At 41.9% G+C, this 17,128-nt stretch overlaps 1 protein-coding gene across 3 annotated transcripts; it reads left to right on the top strand.

Annotated features, from left to right (window-relative positions):
* The first annotated feature begins 7,238 nt into the window (after positions 1-7,238).
* Positions 7,239-14,473, top strand: zbtb8a.2.L (zinc finger and BTB domain containing 8A, gene 2 L homeolog). 3 transcript variants are annotated; one of them, XM_018246796.2, is made up of 4 exons: positions 7,239-7,677; positions 8,384-9,271; positions 13,079-13,248; positions 13,576-14,473. In XM_018246796.2, the coding sequence occupies exons 2-4, from the start codon at positions 8,398-8,400 to the stop codon at positions 13,897-13,899; spliced, it is 1,368 nt and encodes a 455-aa protein (XP_018102285.1). In that variant the 5' UTR covers positions 7,239-7,677; positions 8,384-8,397; the 3' UTR covers positions 13,900-14,473. The 3 variants fall into 3 exon arrangements, with proteins under 3 accessions (XP_018102285.1, XP_041438118.1, XP_018102286.1); XM_041582184.1 differs by lacking the exon at positions 7,239-7,677 and adding an exon at positions 8,016-8,115; XM_018246797.2 differs by lacking the exon at positions 7,239-7,677 and adding an exon at positions 8,122-8,283.
* The last annotated feature ends 2,655 nt before the right edge of the window (positions 14,474-17,128 follow it).

Raw genomic sequence — 17,128 nt, 5'->3', positions numbered from 1 at the left:
AGTGAATTAGTGTTGTCCTGGCAAATTTTCACCTGGCGAAGTGTGGCGATGTGAGAGAAGCAGTCGCTGGCAAATTTGCGCAGGTTAGTGAATTTGCTCCTTAGGGTAATTTATTTGTCTTTGACATGGATTTGAGACACAGGTTTGAGCACCACTAACCACCCCAGCTAATTGTTTGCATTATATTCTACCTGGTTTCTGCATTGCATTTAAATGCGTTTTAAACAGCCGGTGTTTAAGAGCCCTAATCAAGCATAAGCACATAAATAAAAACAATTCCATATATTATTCTGCATTGAATCGGAGGCATGCTTTTTTCATGTATATTGTTCCCACTCAAGTGAATGGGAGGCGGCAGCAGCCATATTGTAAATTTTACAGCAGCAGAGAATATGCCCTGCATGCATTCACTTTAAGGACCACTCACAGTGACCATTCCTAATCCATTTAATTTTCTATGCCAATTTACTACTTTCAAAAAGCCAACTATATCAAAGTCATCCCTGGTCTGTCTTACAGTTAGGGGCATATTTATCAAGTTTCGAATTTGAAAAACGTCGAAATTTGAATTCAAAAAGACCAACCGTAATCAAGTGTAAGTTATTTTTTGGCCATAGGTCTGTATTCGGCCGAATTCAAATCGTACGAATTGAAGTAATAGCGCATTCGATTGAATTTGAATCAAAGTTTTTCCCCGAAAAAATCTTTGATTTTTCAAAGTCCACCTACAGTATTGACTCCAAATAGGTTTTAGGAGGTCCCCCATAGGCTAAAACAGCAATTCGGAAGGTTTTAGATGGCGAATGGTTGAATTTTCAAACTTTTTCTAATTCAAATCGAATTTGGACTATTCCCTAGTTGAAGTACACAAAAAATAGCTCGAAATTTGAATTTTTTGAATTTGAAAATTCACCTTGACCTTTGATAAATTTGCCCCTTAGAGGCTCATTTATTAAAGGTCAAGTTTCTAATTCATATGAAATTTTTTTGTTACTCCTAATAAATTCGAATATACACGTCTAAAACTTTAACTAATTTTACCGGCTCAAAACTCGAATTCGACTAAACTCGCATCGAGTTTTTTCCCTGAAAAAAATTAGAATGTCAGGAAGGCTATTAACATCTTCAAATGGGTCACTGGACCTCTCCTATTGACTTATACATGAACTTGTCAGGTTTTTGGTGGCAAATAGTCTAATTAGAATTATTACCAGGGAAAAGGTTTGTTAAATCTCTAATTTCAAATTCAAATCGAGTTTGAATTATTACCAATTTGAATTTTGACAAAAAAAAATTTCTACTTTCCTATTCAACCCTCTGCCCCTTACCTTCATCTCCTTAAAGGAATAGTTCAGTGTGAAAATAAAAACTGGGTAAGTAGATAGTCTGTGCAAAATAAAAAAAAATTCTAATATAGTTAGTTAGCCAAAAATGTAATGTATAAAGGCTGGAGTGAACAGATGTCTAATAAAACAGCCAGAATCCAACTTCCTGCTTTTCAGCTCTATAACTCTGAGTTAGTCAGCGACTTGAAGGGGGGCCAGATGGTACATTTCTGTAGCATCAGCATTCAGCTCAGATTCAAAAGCAACAGATATGACCCATGTGCCCCCCCCTCAAGTCTCTGATTGGTTACTGTCTGGTAGCCAGGGTAACCAGTCATTGTAAACCAAGAGAGCTGAAAAGCAGGAAGTAGTGCTCTGACTGGCATGTTATATAAAAAATCACTCCAGCCTTTATACATTACATATTTGGCTAACTAACTATATTAGAAATATTTTTTATTTTGCACAGTCTATCTATTTACCCAGTTTTTATTTTCACAATGAACAATTCCTTTAAGAATTCTATTGCGTCACTATACATTTTTCACAGGGACTACGTTTTACATGCAACTTACAACAAAAATGCCCTTCCCTTTAATGGATGAGATGAGAGCGAGTGTAGGACTGGCCAGACTTTCAATAGCTTAAATATACTGCAATATATGGACAAATAATCCCTTTTTTATTTAAAGGGAAGACTTTTTTAGTAGCTTTATGCACAAAATGTCTTAATGTCCTATATATTGATAATGTGTGAGTGCAGAGGACCTCTTGTATTTGTGTATATAACAGAAAATGTTATAATACTTACCGTAATTTTCGTTTCCTGGTTACTATGGGCACCTTTCACACCTGTGGGTTTATCCCCGCCCTCACTTCGCAATAGGACAGAAGTTAATTTGATTAATTAACTACTCTATATGACCTCCTTCTCCCCTCAGATCAGGTCTTTTGATGTCCGAGATTATAGTGGGAGGGTTCGGTGTGAATGCTGCCCATAGTAACCAGGAAACGAAAATTACGGTAAGTATGATAAAATTTTCCGTTTTCCCTGGTCACTATGGCAGCATCCACACCTGTGGGTCAGTACCTTAGCAGTCCGAACAGAGTGGGTTAATAATATAAACACTTGCACCACTTATTTTTATTAATCGGCCAATTGGACCGCTTCCAATACTCTCCTACCAAAGGAAGTATTTTCTGAAGTAAATAAATTTACATGATAATGATTCAGAAATGTGTTTGTTGAAGACCAAGATGCAGACTTACAAATCTTTTCCAGCTCAACATTCACCTGAAATGCCCAAGAAGTACTCAAAGCTCTTGTGGAATGTGCTTTAAGCCCTTTAGAAGCTTGTACCCCTTTTGCCTTGTAAGCCAAATGAATACATTTAACAATCCATCTGCTCAAAGTAGCCACTGAAGCTGCTTGTCCTTTTCTGGCACCATCGGGGACCACAAAAAGTCTATCTGACTTTCTCCATTCTCTTGTCTCTTCCAAATAAATGGAAATGCAGCAAACTAGATCCAACATATGCCATTTCTTTTCCTGTTCTGATACAGGATCTGGGCAGAACGCTGGTAGAATTGATTCATGATTGACATGAAATGTTGATACCACCTTAGGTAAATAACCAGGTACTGGCCTTAATATTACCTGATGAGGTTGAATCACAGTAAAAGGCGAAACTGCCGACAAAGCCTGCAAGTCGCTCCTTGAGGAGGTTATTGCTGTAAGAAACACAGTTTTAACTGTGAGAAACATCTGCGATATTTCTTTAAAGCGATTCTGACACGTTCCTATAAAAATCATAGGAACGTGTCAGTATGAAGAAAATGCTGCACATAAAATATTTCCTGCAAAGGCCCCCCCCGCAAATCCGCCCCCAGCCCTGCGCACCTTTCTCAGCCGAATCGGTTCCTGCACTGACTGATCTTCCGGGTTGCTTCACTGATGCAGGGCTGGGGGCGGAGCGATCCTTCCATAGGCTGAAGTTCAGTTGTGATATGTAATCGGCCAATGGAAGGATCGCGCCACCCCCAGCCCTGCGTCAGTGAAGCAAACCGGAAGATGTAGGAAACAGTTGAAGAGATTTAGTCAGCATTTCAATTCAGTTGAAGAGATCTTTTAGGTGGGTCGGAGGGTCGGATGAGTGCGGGTTTGCTGGGCTGGGGCGCTTTGCGGGGGGCTTTGATGGGAAATATTTTGTGTGCAGCATTTTCTTCATACTGACACGTTCCTATGATTTTTATAGGAAAGTGTCAGTATCACTTTAAGAGGTTCAAAAGGTTCCTCTGTAAGAGCCTGTAACACCAACGGCAGATTCCAAGTTGCTGATAGTGCCTTTACTGGAGGTCTGAGATGTAAAACTCCCGCCATAAATTTTGAAATGTTTTTATCCTTTGCGTACTGAACTCCTATGAGCGCTGAAATAGCAGACACTTGTAACTTTAGGATTCTCAGACTTAGACCCTTATCAAAACCTGCCTGTAAAAAATAGAATTTGCATATTATTTACTTGTTCTTGAATTATTTTCTTCTCTTTACACCAGTCTGAAAAGATGCTCCAGATTCTATCATACGTTCTGTTTGTAGAAATCTTTCTAGCAGACAGCATCGTATTAATTACTTGATTAGAAAGGCCCTCTTCGCTTAACCTTTCCCTTTCAACCTCCAAGCTGTGAGGCATAAGACAACTTGGATAACAACTTCTCCTTGGCCAGTCTGGAATTATTGCAATTATATCCACTTTCTCTGCCCTGATTTTCCTCAGTATGTGAGGGATTAGAGGTGTTGGAGGAAATATATATAGGAGACCCACACTCCAATCTTGTTGGAGAGCATCCACCGCTGCTGTCTGACTGCAGGGAAATCGGGAAAAGAATGTGTCGACTTTCCGATTGTTCGTCGTGGCCATCAGATCCACAACCGGCAGACCCCATCTCTGTACAATCTGAATAAACACTTTGGGACTCAATTCCAATTCGTGCCTGCTTATCCTTGCACGACTTAGGAAGTCTGCTAGCACATTTTGTTTTCCTGGGAGATGAATGGCTGAAGTCATGATCGGATCAGATACAACTCCCTTATGAGACCCTGGCTGTGAGTCCCCCCTTGTTTTCTTATATGAGACTGCTGCCATGTTGTCTGTCTTGACCAACAATGTTGACCTTTCTCTTTTTAGAAATTTAAACGGATTTGAAGAGGATGCTTGTTGCTCCACTTTCTCTGGGAGTTCTAGCTGGGCTCTTACAGCTTTAATTAAAGGCTCTACTAGAGACATATCAAAGGTTGAACTAAGTTGTTCTTCTTCAAGTTCATCTTCAGCAGACTCTGTAGGTGACTGCCATCCTGCAGACATCTGACTTCTCTGTGAAGTTGAAGCACCATTATCCTGCATTATATCCTCGTTATTGTGCTTTGAAGCAAGAGTAACTCCTTCAATAACTGCCTCTCTGATCCACCTCATAACATCAGCAGTATCTGCAGCTGCATCACCAGCCAATCTTCTTGTGCAACGCTCACACAACTTTGAATGTTTTAAGGCTGTGTTATCACATGCCACACAAATCCTATTCTTCTCTTTTGATAGGGATTTTCTTGGGGCAGGCACACTGAAATAAAGCCAGTAAGAGAAGATAAATATATGCACTCTTTTCCCATTAACAGCACACCTAAAGCTGGCCATAGACGCAAAGATCTGATCGTACAAATCGAGGATTCGTACGATTTTCGAACCATGTGTGGAGAGTCCCCACATTTTTCGTCCGGCGGAGATCGGTCGTTTGGTCGATCGGACAGGTTAGAAAATTTCTGTCGGCTGCCGATAATATCTCTGCATGTATTGCCGATCGTACGATTTTCAGTGGGAGACTGTCACTAGCTTTGGTTGGACATAGATATCGTACGATTTCTGTCAGGGGCAGAACATTGCTGATCTGTTCTTTAACTAATCTGACTGGTAAGACTTTGATCTGAATGGTTAGTGGCGGGTCGGGAGATGGGAAAGTCCGAACGTACGATGATTCGTATGATCGGATCTTTGCATCTATGGCCAGCTTAACATGGCTCAACTCCTAATATCTGTGGCAGCATTTTCTGGGCTACTAGGCACTTGAAGATTAATCTCCATATCTATGAGGTAAAAAAACAAAAAGATGTCTTACCTCCAAAGAAAAACTAAGCAAAGGACTCCCAGGCCAAATAAATACCTGCAATAGCTGAACCGCAACTGCTAAGACTCCGAAGAGAACAAACTAGCTGTTTGCGTGACTTTTAAAAACAACCCGGAAGTGAGGCGCGCACCAAGCTGGAACGCATCGGCGATAGCGTACCTTCCGGAAACTCATACCTAGCTAAGTGCCGCCCACGACCTGGTTTTAGACGCAGCTAGAAAAAAGACAGTGATCTGAGGGGAGAAGGGAGTCATATAGAGTAGTTAATTAATCTAATTAACTTCTGTCCTATTGCGAAGTGAGGGCGGGGATAAACCCACAGGTGTGGATGCTGCCATAGTGACCAGGGAAATATTTTTTATTTATATCTGTTGGATGTGCCTAAATACAATTATTATTACATTTCAAACAATGTTTTTAATTGCTGATCCTCAGACCTAGTGAAAGGCAATAGGGTAAATAAGATTATGCAGACACATTTTTTTAGATTCTAGGTGGATTAACAAAATGCCTTCTTAGATATATTATTATTAACATGTATTTATATAGCGCCAACATATTGCTTCACACATGACCTCTAAATTACAGTGTGAAAAAGATGGAAGTACACAGGTATGGGATTCCTTATGCATAAAGCTCAGAATTACATAAGAACGATCTCTCCATTTTATCCAAATTTTTTAAAATCTTGGATTTTTTCTTTCTCGATCATAATAACAGTATCTTGTACTTGATCCAAACTAAGATATGATTTATCATTAATGGAAGCAAAATATATGATATTCTAATAGACTTAAAGGGATCCTGTCATCAGAAAACATATTTTTTTCAAAACACATCAGTTAATAGTACTACTCCAGCAGACTTCTTTACTGAAATCCATTTCTCAAAAGGGCAAACAGATTTTTTTATATTCAATTTTGAAATCTGACATGGGGCTAGACCTTTTGTCAATTTCCCAGCTGCCCCTGGTCATGTGACTTGTGCCTGCACTTTAGGAGAGAAATGCTTTCTGGCAGGCTGCTGTTTTTCCTTCCCAATGTAACTGAATGTGTCTCAGTGAGACATGGGTTTTTACTTTTGAGTGTTATTCTTAGATCTACCAGGCAGCTGTTATCTTGTGTTAGGGAGCTGTTATCTGGTTACCTTCCCATTGGTCTTTTGTTTGGCTGCTGGGGGGGGGGAGAAGAGGTGATATCACTAATTTGCAGTACAGCAGTAAAGAGTGATTGAAGTTTATCAGAGCACAAGTCACATGACTTGACAATATGTCTAGCCCCATGTCAGATTTCAAAATTGAATATAAAAAAATCAGTTTGCTCTTTTGAGAAGCAGATTTCAGTGCAGAATTCTACTGGATCACCACTATTAACTGATTCATTTTCAAAAAAAATGTTTTCCCCATGACAGTATCCCTTTAAAGTGATACTGACACATTCCTATAAAAATAGGAATGTGTTGGTATCAGTGAAAAGAAGCTGCATGAGTAACATAAGCAGCTAAAGTACATGCTGGCAATGGAAGTCTACAGTAGTCTCTTGTGTGATTTATTTAAAAAAAAATGTAAAAGCAATGATAAAGCGATATCTGACAAGAGGACCTGGAAACCTACTGCTTTTTTCCCCCACCAATCCCGAAGATGGGCCTGCTTGGCTAGTAGCCTAGCAACACACACACAGAGTGGCATCACTCCCCCAGCTGTTATTTATGAAACAATTGTGTTGTCACCATTTGGGCTTGCTCTTGTATGAAAGTAAATGTAGCTGCATTTTTAACAATTTAATAGAAATAATTTTAGGAGTACCTGAATGTTTATGTAAAAAAACAACAAAAGCACCTTTCATACATAATGAAGTAACCCAAAGGCAGTCATTTGCAGTGCTGTGTTGTGAAGGGTTGGAAGCTTGAATGACCAAGGAGAGGTACAAGTGGAATGCCTCCTAGTAGCCCTAACGCGTCATTTCGTCATTGTTACCCTCCCTCGGTCTAACAGCACACCCATCACATCTCCTCCTCCTTCCACCCCCCAGACAGACGCGGTCCTTTCAGACTCTGTCAAGCTCGGGCGTTGTCACGTAGCTCTTTGTTTGCTCTATCGGGCGGGGAAGGCACTACAGGCAAAGCGGGTGAACGGCTGCAAAAGACAAGCGAACACCCAAGCGCGGCCTGTAGTCTGGTAAGTGACCCGATTATTTCTCCTTGAATGGCTGGGTATTGGGACAATCCGAATATCTCTTAGCAGATTTAATTTATGAAGACATGCCATCCAAGCCCCAAAGCCATATCTGCCAAAAGTCGGCCATGTTGACTTTATCCGGGTGTTCCGAGCTCTTGCCAACCTTCGTATAAATGACGCGAGCGCTGACCAATCAGCTTCCTCGATTTAGCAACCTCATGTGAAATTGTATTATTGACATTCAAACTAAGCGAATCAGAACGCTGTCCTAATAGATTGCCCAACCTTAAAAGCGCTGACGTCAAAATCAATGAACTAGACCGCATTAAAGCACCGCCCTATTTTAGGTGGCAGCCAATCACAATCATAGAGAAGGAGGGAGGCTTTATGTAGTGCTGACGGCCCTTCCTCAGCCAATGGCAGGCTGAAACAATTAATGTGTTTGTGTTTATATTATCTGTCGATCACCTGGTTTATAATATGCTGGAGTGCTTTGTGCAGAGTATCCAAGTAATGCATCACTTCTGTGCGAATATGAACTATTACACTGAGCTGGAATTGCTGATGAAAAGACACAGTTAAACCCGAAATGATGCTGTTTTTAATGTAACTTCTATTAACAACATGATTCTAAATTGCATTGCATGGCAGTGTGTTCAGATATTTGTACTTAGTCAGCCATGACCTCTCCTTTTCTATTTTTCAGTTTGTGGCTGCAAGATGGATCTACCTACCCACCACTCCCGTCTTTTGCAGCAGTTGGATGATCAGAGAAGGAGGAACCTCTTTTGTGACTGTCGTATCATGATAGATGGACATACATTCAGGGCCCATAGAAATGTGCTGTTTGCAAGCAGCGGCTACTTCAAGATGCTCCTGTCCCAAAGCAGCGGGGAAGTGGGCCAGCCAACTACAGCCACCTTTGACGTCTTCTCCGCTGACACCTTCACAGCCATTCTTAATTTTATGTACTCTGGCAAGTTGCCCCTCTCTGGGCAGAATGTCATTGAAATCATGTCAGCAGCCAGCTATTTACAAATGACTGAGGTTATTGGTGCTTGCAAAATGTTTATCAAATCCTCGTTGAACATAAATGAGAAGGACAGGGATGGTTTCTTAGACATTTCTGACAAAGAGTCAGGTCAGCAAACTGGACAATGTGGGCTTTACAGCACAGGCTGGGGTATGGGCAGATATCAGTGTAATCAGCCAGAAGGGGATATTATTGCTTATTTAGAAGCCAGCTCCTGTAATCCTTATGGGTTTTGCCCTAGAACTGATGAACGTCCCTCTTCCCAGAATAGTGTTTCAACGGCATCCATGAAAATGTTAGACAGACACAGCAGGATCCCCCAAATGCCCAGCTCAACCTGTTCCCCAGAGGAACATTCAGAAACATGCAGAATTCCAGAAACAGATGACTCTGGTTGTCACATTGAAGTAGAACTACCCCAGGGGGAGGAGACAGAAGCTTTTATGAACTGTCAGACAGTGGTGCAACCAAGGACTAGAAGGCGGCATTTACTAAACAGGGCAACAAAAGCTGATGAAGTCTATTCCAAAATCATGGGCATCAAAGGCTGTTTAGGAGAAGGTAAGAGGATTGTAAAACATTGTAAAGCAACATTGTAGAACATTGTAAAGCAACCATATGCATGTATATATGCAAAAGTAGTGTTTGGTTTTCTGCAATAGAACCTATAAACTCCTATTTTCCCATACTGTCTAATAAGATGAAACATCAGAAAATATTTATCAGTTTGAAACTTTCCGGAAATAGGTCTTAATTAAAATAAATGGTCAGCTTTCTTATTCAAGCATTTCTGCTCTGTCCTTGGTTCAATTTCAGATATGGATGTCCGCAAGTAGTTTGTGAGTTCTCGATATGTTTCCATGGGTTTCCATTTGAAACTCTGGTTTTCTCCCACACTCCAAAAACATAAAGCAGGGTTAATTTGCTCCTAATAAAATTGCCCATTGTGTTTGTGAATGTGAAAGGGGCCCGTCGATTGGAAGCTTCACTGGGGCAGGGAGTGGCATTAATGATGTATAATATATGTTAAGTGCTGCAGAAGAAGTCGGGCCATATAGATAAAGGATACTAATGTTAATTTTTCTATATCAGGAGTGCATTCGCATTTTAAGTGGTTTAAATCTATCCATATCCATAATAGGTAATTATATTAAAGGGCACCTGTTGGTTAAAAATGTTATCCCCAACCAAAGGTGTGGGCTAATAAAGCCCGCATTCCTATTGGGGATAAACTCGCTATGCTACCCATTCCGGGAGGGAGCTCACGACGCGATCAGCTATATCAGGTCACTCGCATGCGCATAATGAAGATGTGCCACGAATTGCTCATTATGCGCATACTCTTGACGTCACATGTGCGTCATGCACATGCGAGTGACACAACATGGCTGCTCGCACCAGGAGCTCCCTCCCGGTGCGGGTAGCATAGCGCTGGCAGGGCATTTTTTTAAGAAAAACTACTATTATCCCCAACCAGAAGGTGGGCTCTATTAACCCGCACCTTTGGTTGGGGATAGCATTTTTACCCAACAGGTGCCCTTTAAAAATAGTATTCCAAGTAAACAGGATCTTAACTTCTGATCTTATTTTGCTTCAATTTCCATACATCTAAATAAAACTGAAGAAGGGATTGAAAATAATTGTGACTGTGGATTGGGTATGGTTGCCATTATGTTTGGAAGCTGACCGCAGCATAAGCCAGAAGCCTTCATCAGACAGATAGAAGATGCAGAATGCAGATACTGAATTATTGCTGATGCAGTGATCAAACCCTACCAGTGTATAAACCCTACAACTCTTTAAATCACATCCTCAGGAACATGGTCAGCATGGTGACACAGGGTTTAATATGTTTTGTGTTACAGTTCTGGTGTCTTGGGTTTGCTACTGACAGGGCGCTATATGTAATGGTGTTTGCATATATATATATATATATATATATATATTATATTATATTATATATAAAAAAAAAATTTAAAAGGTTTTTCTTTTTCTGTTACAACAAAAAACATATTCATACAGGTATTACAACGTTATCCAGAAACCTGTTATCCAGAAAGCTCGGAATGATGGAAAGGTTGTCTCCCATAGACTCCTTTTTATTTAAATAATCACATTTTTTTCTTTTTCTCTGTAAACAGTACCTTGTACTTGATCCAATCTAAGATCCGTTATCCGGAAAACCCCAGGTCCTGAGCATTCTGGATAACATACAAGTAACAATTATTTTCATATTTTAAAGTAACAATTATTTTCATATTTTAATGTTTTTTCCCCAAGTACATAAAATTAATTTGACCATTGTATTTGCCTGTGGAAGCTAAATATATGTAGATATAACTTTATTTATAAAGCATTGCAATGATACACAACACTGTACAATCTTACATTGAGCAAAAATACACGCAGGGGAAAAAGTATAATACAGTAAATAAGTATAACTACACAGAACTTAAAGGAATTGTTCAGTATAAAAGTGCCATATGGTATAAGACACAGTAGGATCCTTGCCCAGTAGAGCTTATTGTCTAAGTGGGTGGATAACATACAGGCACAAATAGGAGGACAAAAGTGCACAGGTTTTGGCATTTAAGTGCATTAGTAGTCTAGAAATGATGATCTAGTGCTCCAGAAAGTACAATCCGAGTTTTTTATTGGAGATTGAAAGAGTGATCCTTACAAAGAAATTCAGGGATGGTATTTCAGAGGTAAGGCGCAGTGAGATAGAAAGGTTTAAGACGAAAGATAGCATTAGGCGTGGATGGTGTAAAAGATAGTTACACTGGGAGGAGTGGAGGAGTCGACTAGGAATGTACAGTGAGCTAAGTGAAGAAATGTAGTGAGGAGCAGAGAGCCAAAGGGCTTTGGAAGTTAGCAAAAGTAATTTGTACCTATCCTTTGCATATAGGGGTTGTTCACTTTTGAGTTAACGGGGGTCAGTGACCCCCATTTGAATGCTGGAAAGAGTCCAAAGAAAAATGGAAATAATTCAAAAACTATAAAAAAAATAAATAATGAAGACCAACTGAAAAGTTGCTTAGAATTAGCCATTATATAACATACTAAAAGTTAACTTAAAGGTGAACCACCCCTTTAACAGGCAGCTATGCTTAAGATTTAACCCAGAGTTAAAGAGGTTCACCCTTAGGACATCATAAGAATCCTAGCATCAGGGTTTTAGATTGATTGCAGGGGAGAAAGGTGGGAGTCTGGGAGACCAGTAAGCAGGAAATTGCAATAGTCTAAATGGGATAGAATAAGGGTATGGACTAGTGTTTTAGCTGTAAGTATCTTGCCAATATTGTGGAGGGAAAAGCAGCAGGATTTAGCAGTGGCATTAATACGATTAGGGAAGGAGAGGGAATGGTCAAAGATAACCCCCAGGCAGTGTGCCAATTTAACAGGGTTAATGGTCATGCCACCAATAGTAATGGTGAAAGGAGGAGAAGGACTAAGTTTTGGAGGGAAGACCATGAGCTCTGTTTTAGTTAGGTTGAGGTGCTATTGGTTCATCCAGGAGGAGATAGCTAGGAGACTGTTAGCAATCAGGGTCTTCAGGCCCGGACTGGCAATCTGTGGGTTCTGGCAAATGCCAGAGGGGCTGCTGTATGGTTCCATAGAAAGTTACTATATAGTGGGCTGGTAAGGGGCTGTTTTGGGCCTCTGTGTACTTGGAATGGCAGGGCCTATTTTGACTCCCAGTCCAGGCCTGCGACTTCACGTCAGTGGTTAGCGAAGGGGTGCCTAAATATATCTGGATGTCATCGGCATAAAAGTGATAAGAAATAAGGTCTCCTAAAGAGAGAGTGTACAGTTAGAAAGGCAGAGGGCCAATTGCAGAACCCTGAAGCACTTTCACATTAAGCTGAACAGGGAAGTGGATTTGTTAATAAATGAGAGGGAGCAGTTACAATGGTAGGAAGTAGTGATGTGCGGGTCGGGATTTTTCCAATCCGCACCGGCCCTCCCTCCACCTGCGCAAGTCCATCTTCACCTTTTTTTAGACCTGTGCCGACTCACCCCACGAATGACGTCACAAAAGGGACCGGGTGCGCAGGCACGCGTCTACAAAAGTTCAACCCGGAAGTCGGAAGCCAGTATTTGTAAGGTCGCTGGCATGGAAAGCAGTCCGAACAGCTCAACCCGCACCTGCCTGCGACCCAGAAAGGGGGGTGCGAGGACGGCCCGAACCCGCCCGACCCGCAGGTATCGGGCCGGCCCGCACATCCCTAGTAGGAAGAGAGCCAGGATGCAGCTTGATCACAGATATCCAGAGAATTTGCATGAGGAGTTTGTGTCCAAAGTTTCTATAAACAAGACATAAATAATGAAAATTTATATAATTTTTTTTTATTTTTGTGTCCCCAGATAATCTGCCAAGCTTGCACTTCAAATGTCCCTTCTGTACCCATACGGTTAAAAGGAAAGCAGATCTAAAACGCCACCTGCTGTGCCACACTGGGGAGCGTCCATATCCTTGCCAAGCCTGTGGCAAGAGATTCACCAGATTGGAGCATGTCCGCAGTCATTATCGAACTGTAAGTAAATTGCCATGTAGAGAATAAGAATAGTAGATTCAGTAAGCAATATTGGCAGTTCTGAGCACAATTTCAAGGTGAGACCTGTACACATTCTGTGAATTGCTATAATTTTCATTAATTATAAGCATAGAAAAGGAAAAAACTCTGTTGTGGATTCATGTTTCTCATGGTAGATTTTTGTGCCCCGAATGTCTTATACTGTATGTTAAATATTTATATTATTGCACTCTAACACCAGTATTGAATGGTATAGAGCAGATAACAGTTCCAAAAAATGTGTATCTTGTAAGGTTGTGATTCTGACATGTATAACTTCATTTTTAGATTCATGAGGCAGGTAAGCCTATCTGCCGGTGGTGCAAGCGGCATGTTACTGACAATTCAGGACAAGTGGTTCAAGAAGGGACAAGGCGTTTCCGATTGTGCAACAAGTGTGTGGCAGAGGTTGGGGTTGGTAGCTTCCCAAATGAGGTGGATGATGACGAACCAACTATTATCTTGTCAGGTGATGAGGACAAGGAGCCAACTTGGAACTTCCATGATGGGATACAGGCATCAGAACCAGAGATTATAGAGGATGTCTCTTCTGATGAAGTCATACATAAAGTGGATGATAGCGATGAGGAGATCAAACCTATTATTTGCTAACCACACAGGCGTGTGTTGGAACAAACATTGTAATAAACACCCTAGAACTGCAGAGCAGTTGAATTACCTAGGTGGACTATGGCTGCACAAATCATTGAGACCTGCATATTTTCTGCAAATCTTGAACTTGTGAGTTGTTTAAATTAACAACGATTTATAGATCAAATAATAAAAAATAAAAATGAGTGACTCATTGGTTCAGTAAGCCAGGGGTCCCCAACCGTTTTCAGCCTTGAGCCAAATTCAAAAGTAAAAAGAGTTGGAGAGCAACACAAGCATGAAAAAAGTCCCTGGGAGTGCCAAATAAGGGCTATGATTGTCTATTTTGTAGCCCCTATGTGGACTGGCAGCCTACAGAAAGCTCTATTTGGCAGTACACCTGTTTTTTGTACAGGTAAAACTTTCCTCCAGGACTCAAATTCAAAAAGTGGCCCCTGCTTTGAGGCCAGTGGGAGCAACATCCAAGTGGTTGGTGAGCAAGATGTTGCACGTGAGGTATTGGTTGGGGATCACTGCTGTAAGATGATTCAGGGAGATTTTAATTGTAATCCTGAATAAACTTTTTGTGTCCATGGGTAAATCACTTTATCTACAGTACTTCAGGCACCAATCTTAAAGGAGGAGTACAATGAAATTTAATTTGAAGGTAGGGGGTGCCCCCCAGTAAATAGTAGGTAACCTTAGACCCGGGTCTACTATTCTGTCTGCTAAAAAGTGAACTGGGCAATTTGCAACTTTGAAGTCACATTCTTTACTCTACTGCACGTGTGGTTCTGAGACATTGAAATGGATTGCTGGGCCATTGCTTTCACTGTATACCAGTGTTGCACTGATTGCAACTGATTCTCACCAGTGTTGCACTGATTGGTTCAAGACAATCACATGTCTGTATCTTGTTCCCTGGCTACGGAACTTCCTCTCAACAGCATATATACAAAAAATGCGGACTTGTGAAGATGAATTAAAGCTTCTTTATTTCTCAAAAATAACAGTGCATAATGCCTTTACTACATTGCTTTCACTGTACAGGAAAAGTACCCCAGGTCAGTCTAAGGTTAGCGATTATATTCACATTGGCACCCTCTGGTGAATTTCACTTTACTTAGGAAGGCACTATACAGACAGACCCTGTGATGTATCCCACCACTCTGGATACTGAAGGAGGGGCCATTGTTCTAATGTTCAGTTCATCTGGGCAGACACCCTAAATGATTGAACAGCAAGCGAATAAGGACTACAATTTTTCATGTGCCAATGAATCATATATTAGTAGACATGGCGCAGTGGCAAATTACATTTCATACCTGCCTGATGAATTATGTTCTGTGGATATCAGTTAATATCATCGGGCAACCATGTGCATAATACATTTTTCTTTTTAATTGGTACAGATATGGAATCCTTTATCTGGAAACCTGTTATTCAGAAAGCTCCAAGCTACAAGAAGGTCATATCCCATAGACTCCATTTTAATCAAATAATTCAAATTTTTACAAATTGTTTCTTTTTTTTCTCCGTAATAAAACAGTACCTTGTACTTGATTGCAACTAGTGGACTGAAGTTACGGCGATCCAATTTACAGAAAGACCTGGATAACAGGTCCCATAGCTGTACTTGTATGACAAACTTTAGACTGTAAGCTTTAAAGGCAAATATTACACCTAAAGCTGTAAGTGTCAGGGAGCCGGGAGCTCCCTCCAGGGAGGTTGTCTGGATCAAGGAGGAAGCCCTCTTGAGGGAACAAGGTCGCGGTATCCAAAGGGTTAAACGGAGAATAGTCAGGATCAGGCAAGAGTTCACAGGCAGGCAGAATACAAACAAAGTCCAAAGTCCAGGCAAAGGGTCAGGATACAAGGCAGGAACAAGATTAGGCAATAAGGCACACAGGAAACCCAGGATATGCTTCAGGAAAGTAATCCTATTCTTGGGCGCCATTCTGGCGTCTAGTTGGCGTTTTTATATTCAAATTTGGCGCCATTCTGACGTCATTGACGCTCTTGCGCCGACGTCGGCGCGCTGACGTCATCGCCCGGTGCCGCTACCCACGTGGCGGCCATGGGCGCCGCCATTTTGGGAGCGACGCCGGCGAAGATGGACGCGCCGCCCGGAGCTCCTGGGCCTGCTCCGGGCGGCGATCGTTACAGTACCCCCCCCCTCACGGGGGGCCTCTGGACCACCAGGACTTGGCTTCTGGGGAAACTTGGAATGGAACTCCCTCACCAGACGAGGAGCGTGAACATCACGGTGTCCTTCCCAGGAGCATTCTTCAGGGCCAAAGCCCTTCCACTGAATGAGGTACTGAAGGGACCCTCTGGAGATTCTGGAGTCTAGGATTTTCTCCACCTCGTACTCGAGTTGACCCTCCACTGAGATGGCAGGAGGAGGAGACTGACCGCCAGAGAACCGGTTGGTGATGGCGGGTTTCACCAGAGACACGTGGAACACGTTGGGGATTCTCATCTCTGGTGGAAGCTGGAGTCTGACAGCCACAGGGTTGATTATCTCCAAGATGGGAAATGGACCCACGAATTTTGGACCCAACTTGGGAGATGGTATCTTCAACCGGATATTCCTGGAAGAGAGCCAGACATTATCACCCACCTTGTAGAGAGGAGAGGATCTTCGACGACGATCCGCGAAAGTCTTATGAACAAGAGCACTCTTCTCTAGGTTCAACTTGGTCGCAGCCCAAATAGCAGACATATGGGCTGCGGAGTCGTCAGCAGCCGGGACGTCAGATAGCACAAAGTCTTGGGGAAAAGCTTGAGGATGCTGACCATACACCGACATGAACGGAGACCTTCCTGTAGAGGAATGACAAGCATTATTATGAGCGAATTCCGCCCATGGGAGGAGATCAGACCAGTCATCCTGGCAGAGGGATACGTGGTTCCTCAGGAACTGCTCCAGGGCTTGGTTGACACGTTCAGCTGCCCCATTCGTTTGCGGGTGGTATGCAGAAGAAAACTGAAGAACAATTCCCAGGTCTTTGCATAAGGAACGCCAGAACTTGGCAGTAAACTGGGTGCCTCTATCGGAGACGATCTCCACCGGGAAACCATGCAGGCGGAAGATGTACTGGATAAATAGCTGGGACAACTCCACCGCAGAGGGCAACTTCTTCAGAGGGATGAAATGGGCCATTTTGGAGAAGCGGTCAATAACAACCCAGATCACAGTATTCCCACCGGAGGGAGGAAGTTCGACAATAAAGTCCATAGAGAGGTG

Source organism: Xenopus laevis, chromosome 2L, assembly GCF_017654675.1.
Source record: "Xenopus laevis strain J_2021 chromosome 2L, Xenopus_laevis_v10.1, whole genome shotgun sequence".
In the NCBI taxonomy this organism is placed as follows: Eukaryota; Metazoa; Chordata; class Amphibia; order Anura; family Pipidae; genus Xenopus; species Xenopus laevis.
This window is presented reverse-complemented; position numbering and strand designations above follow the sequence as displayed.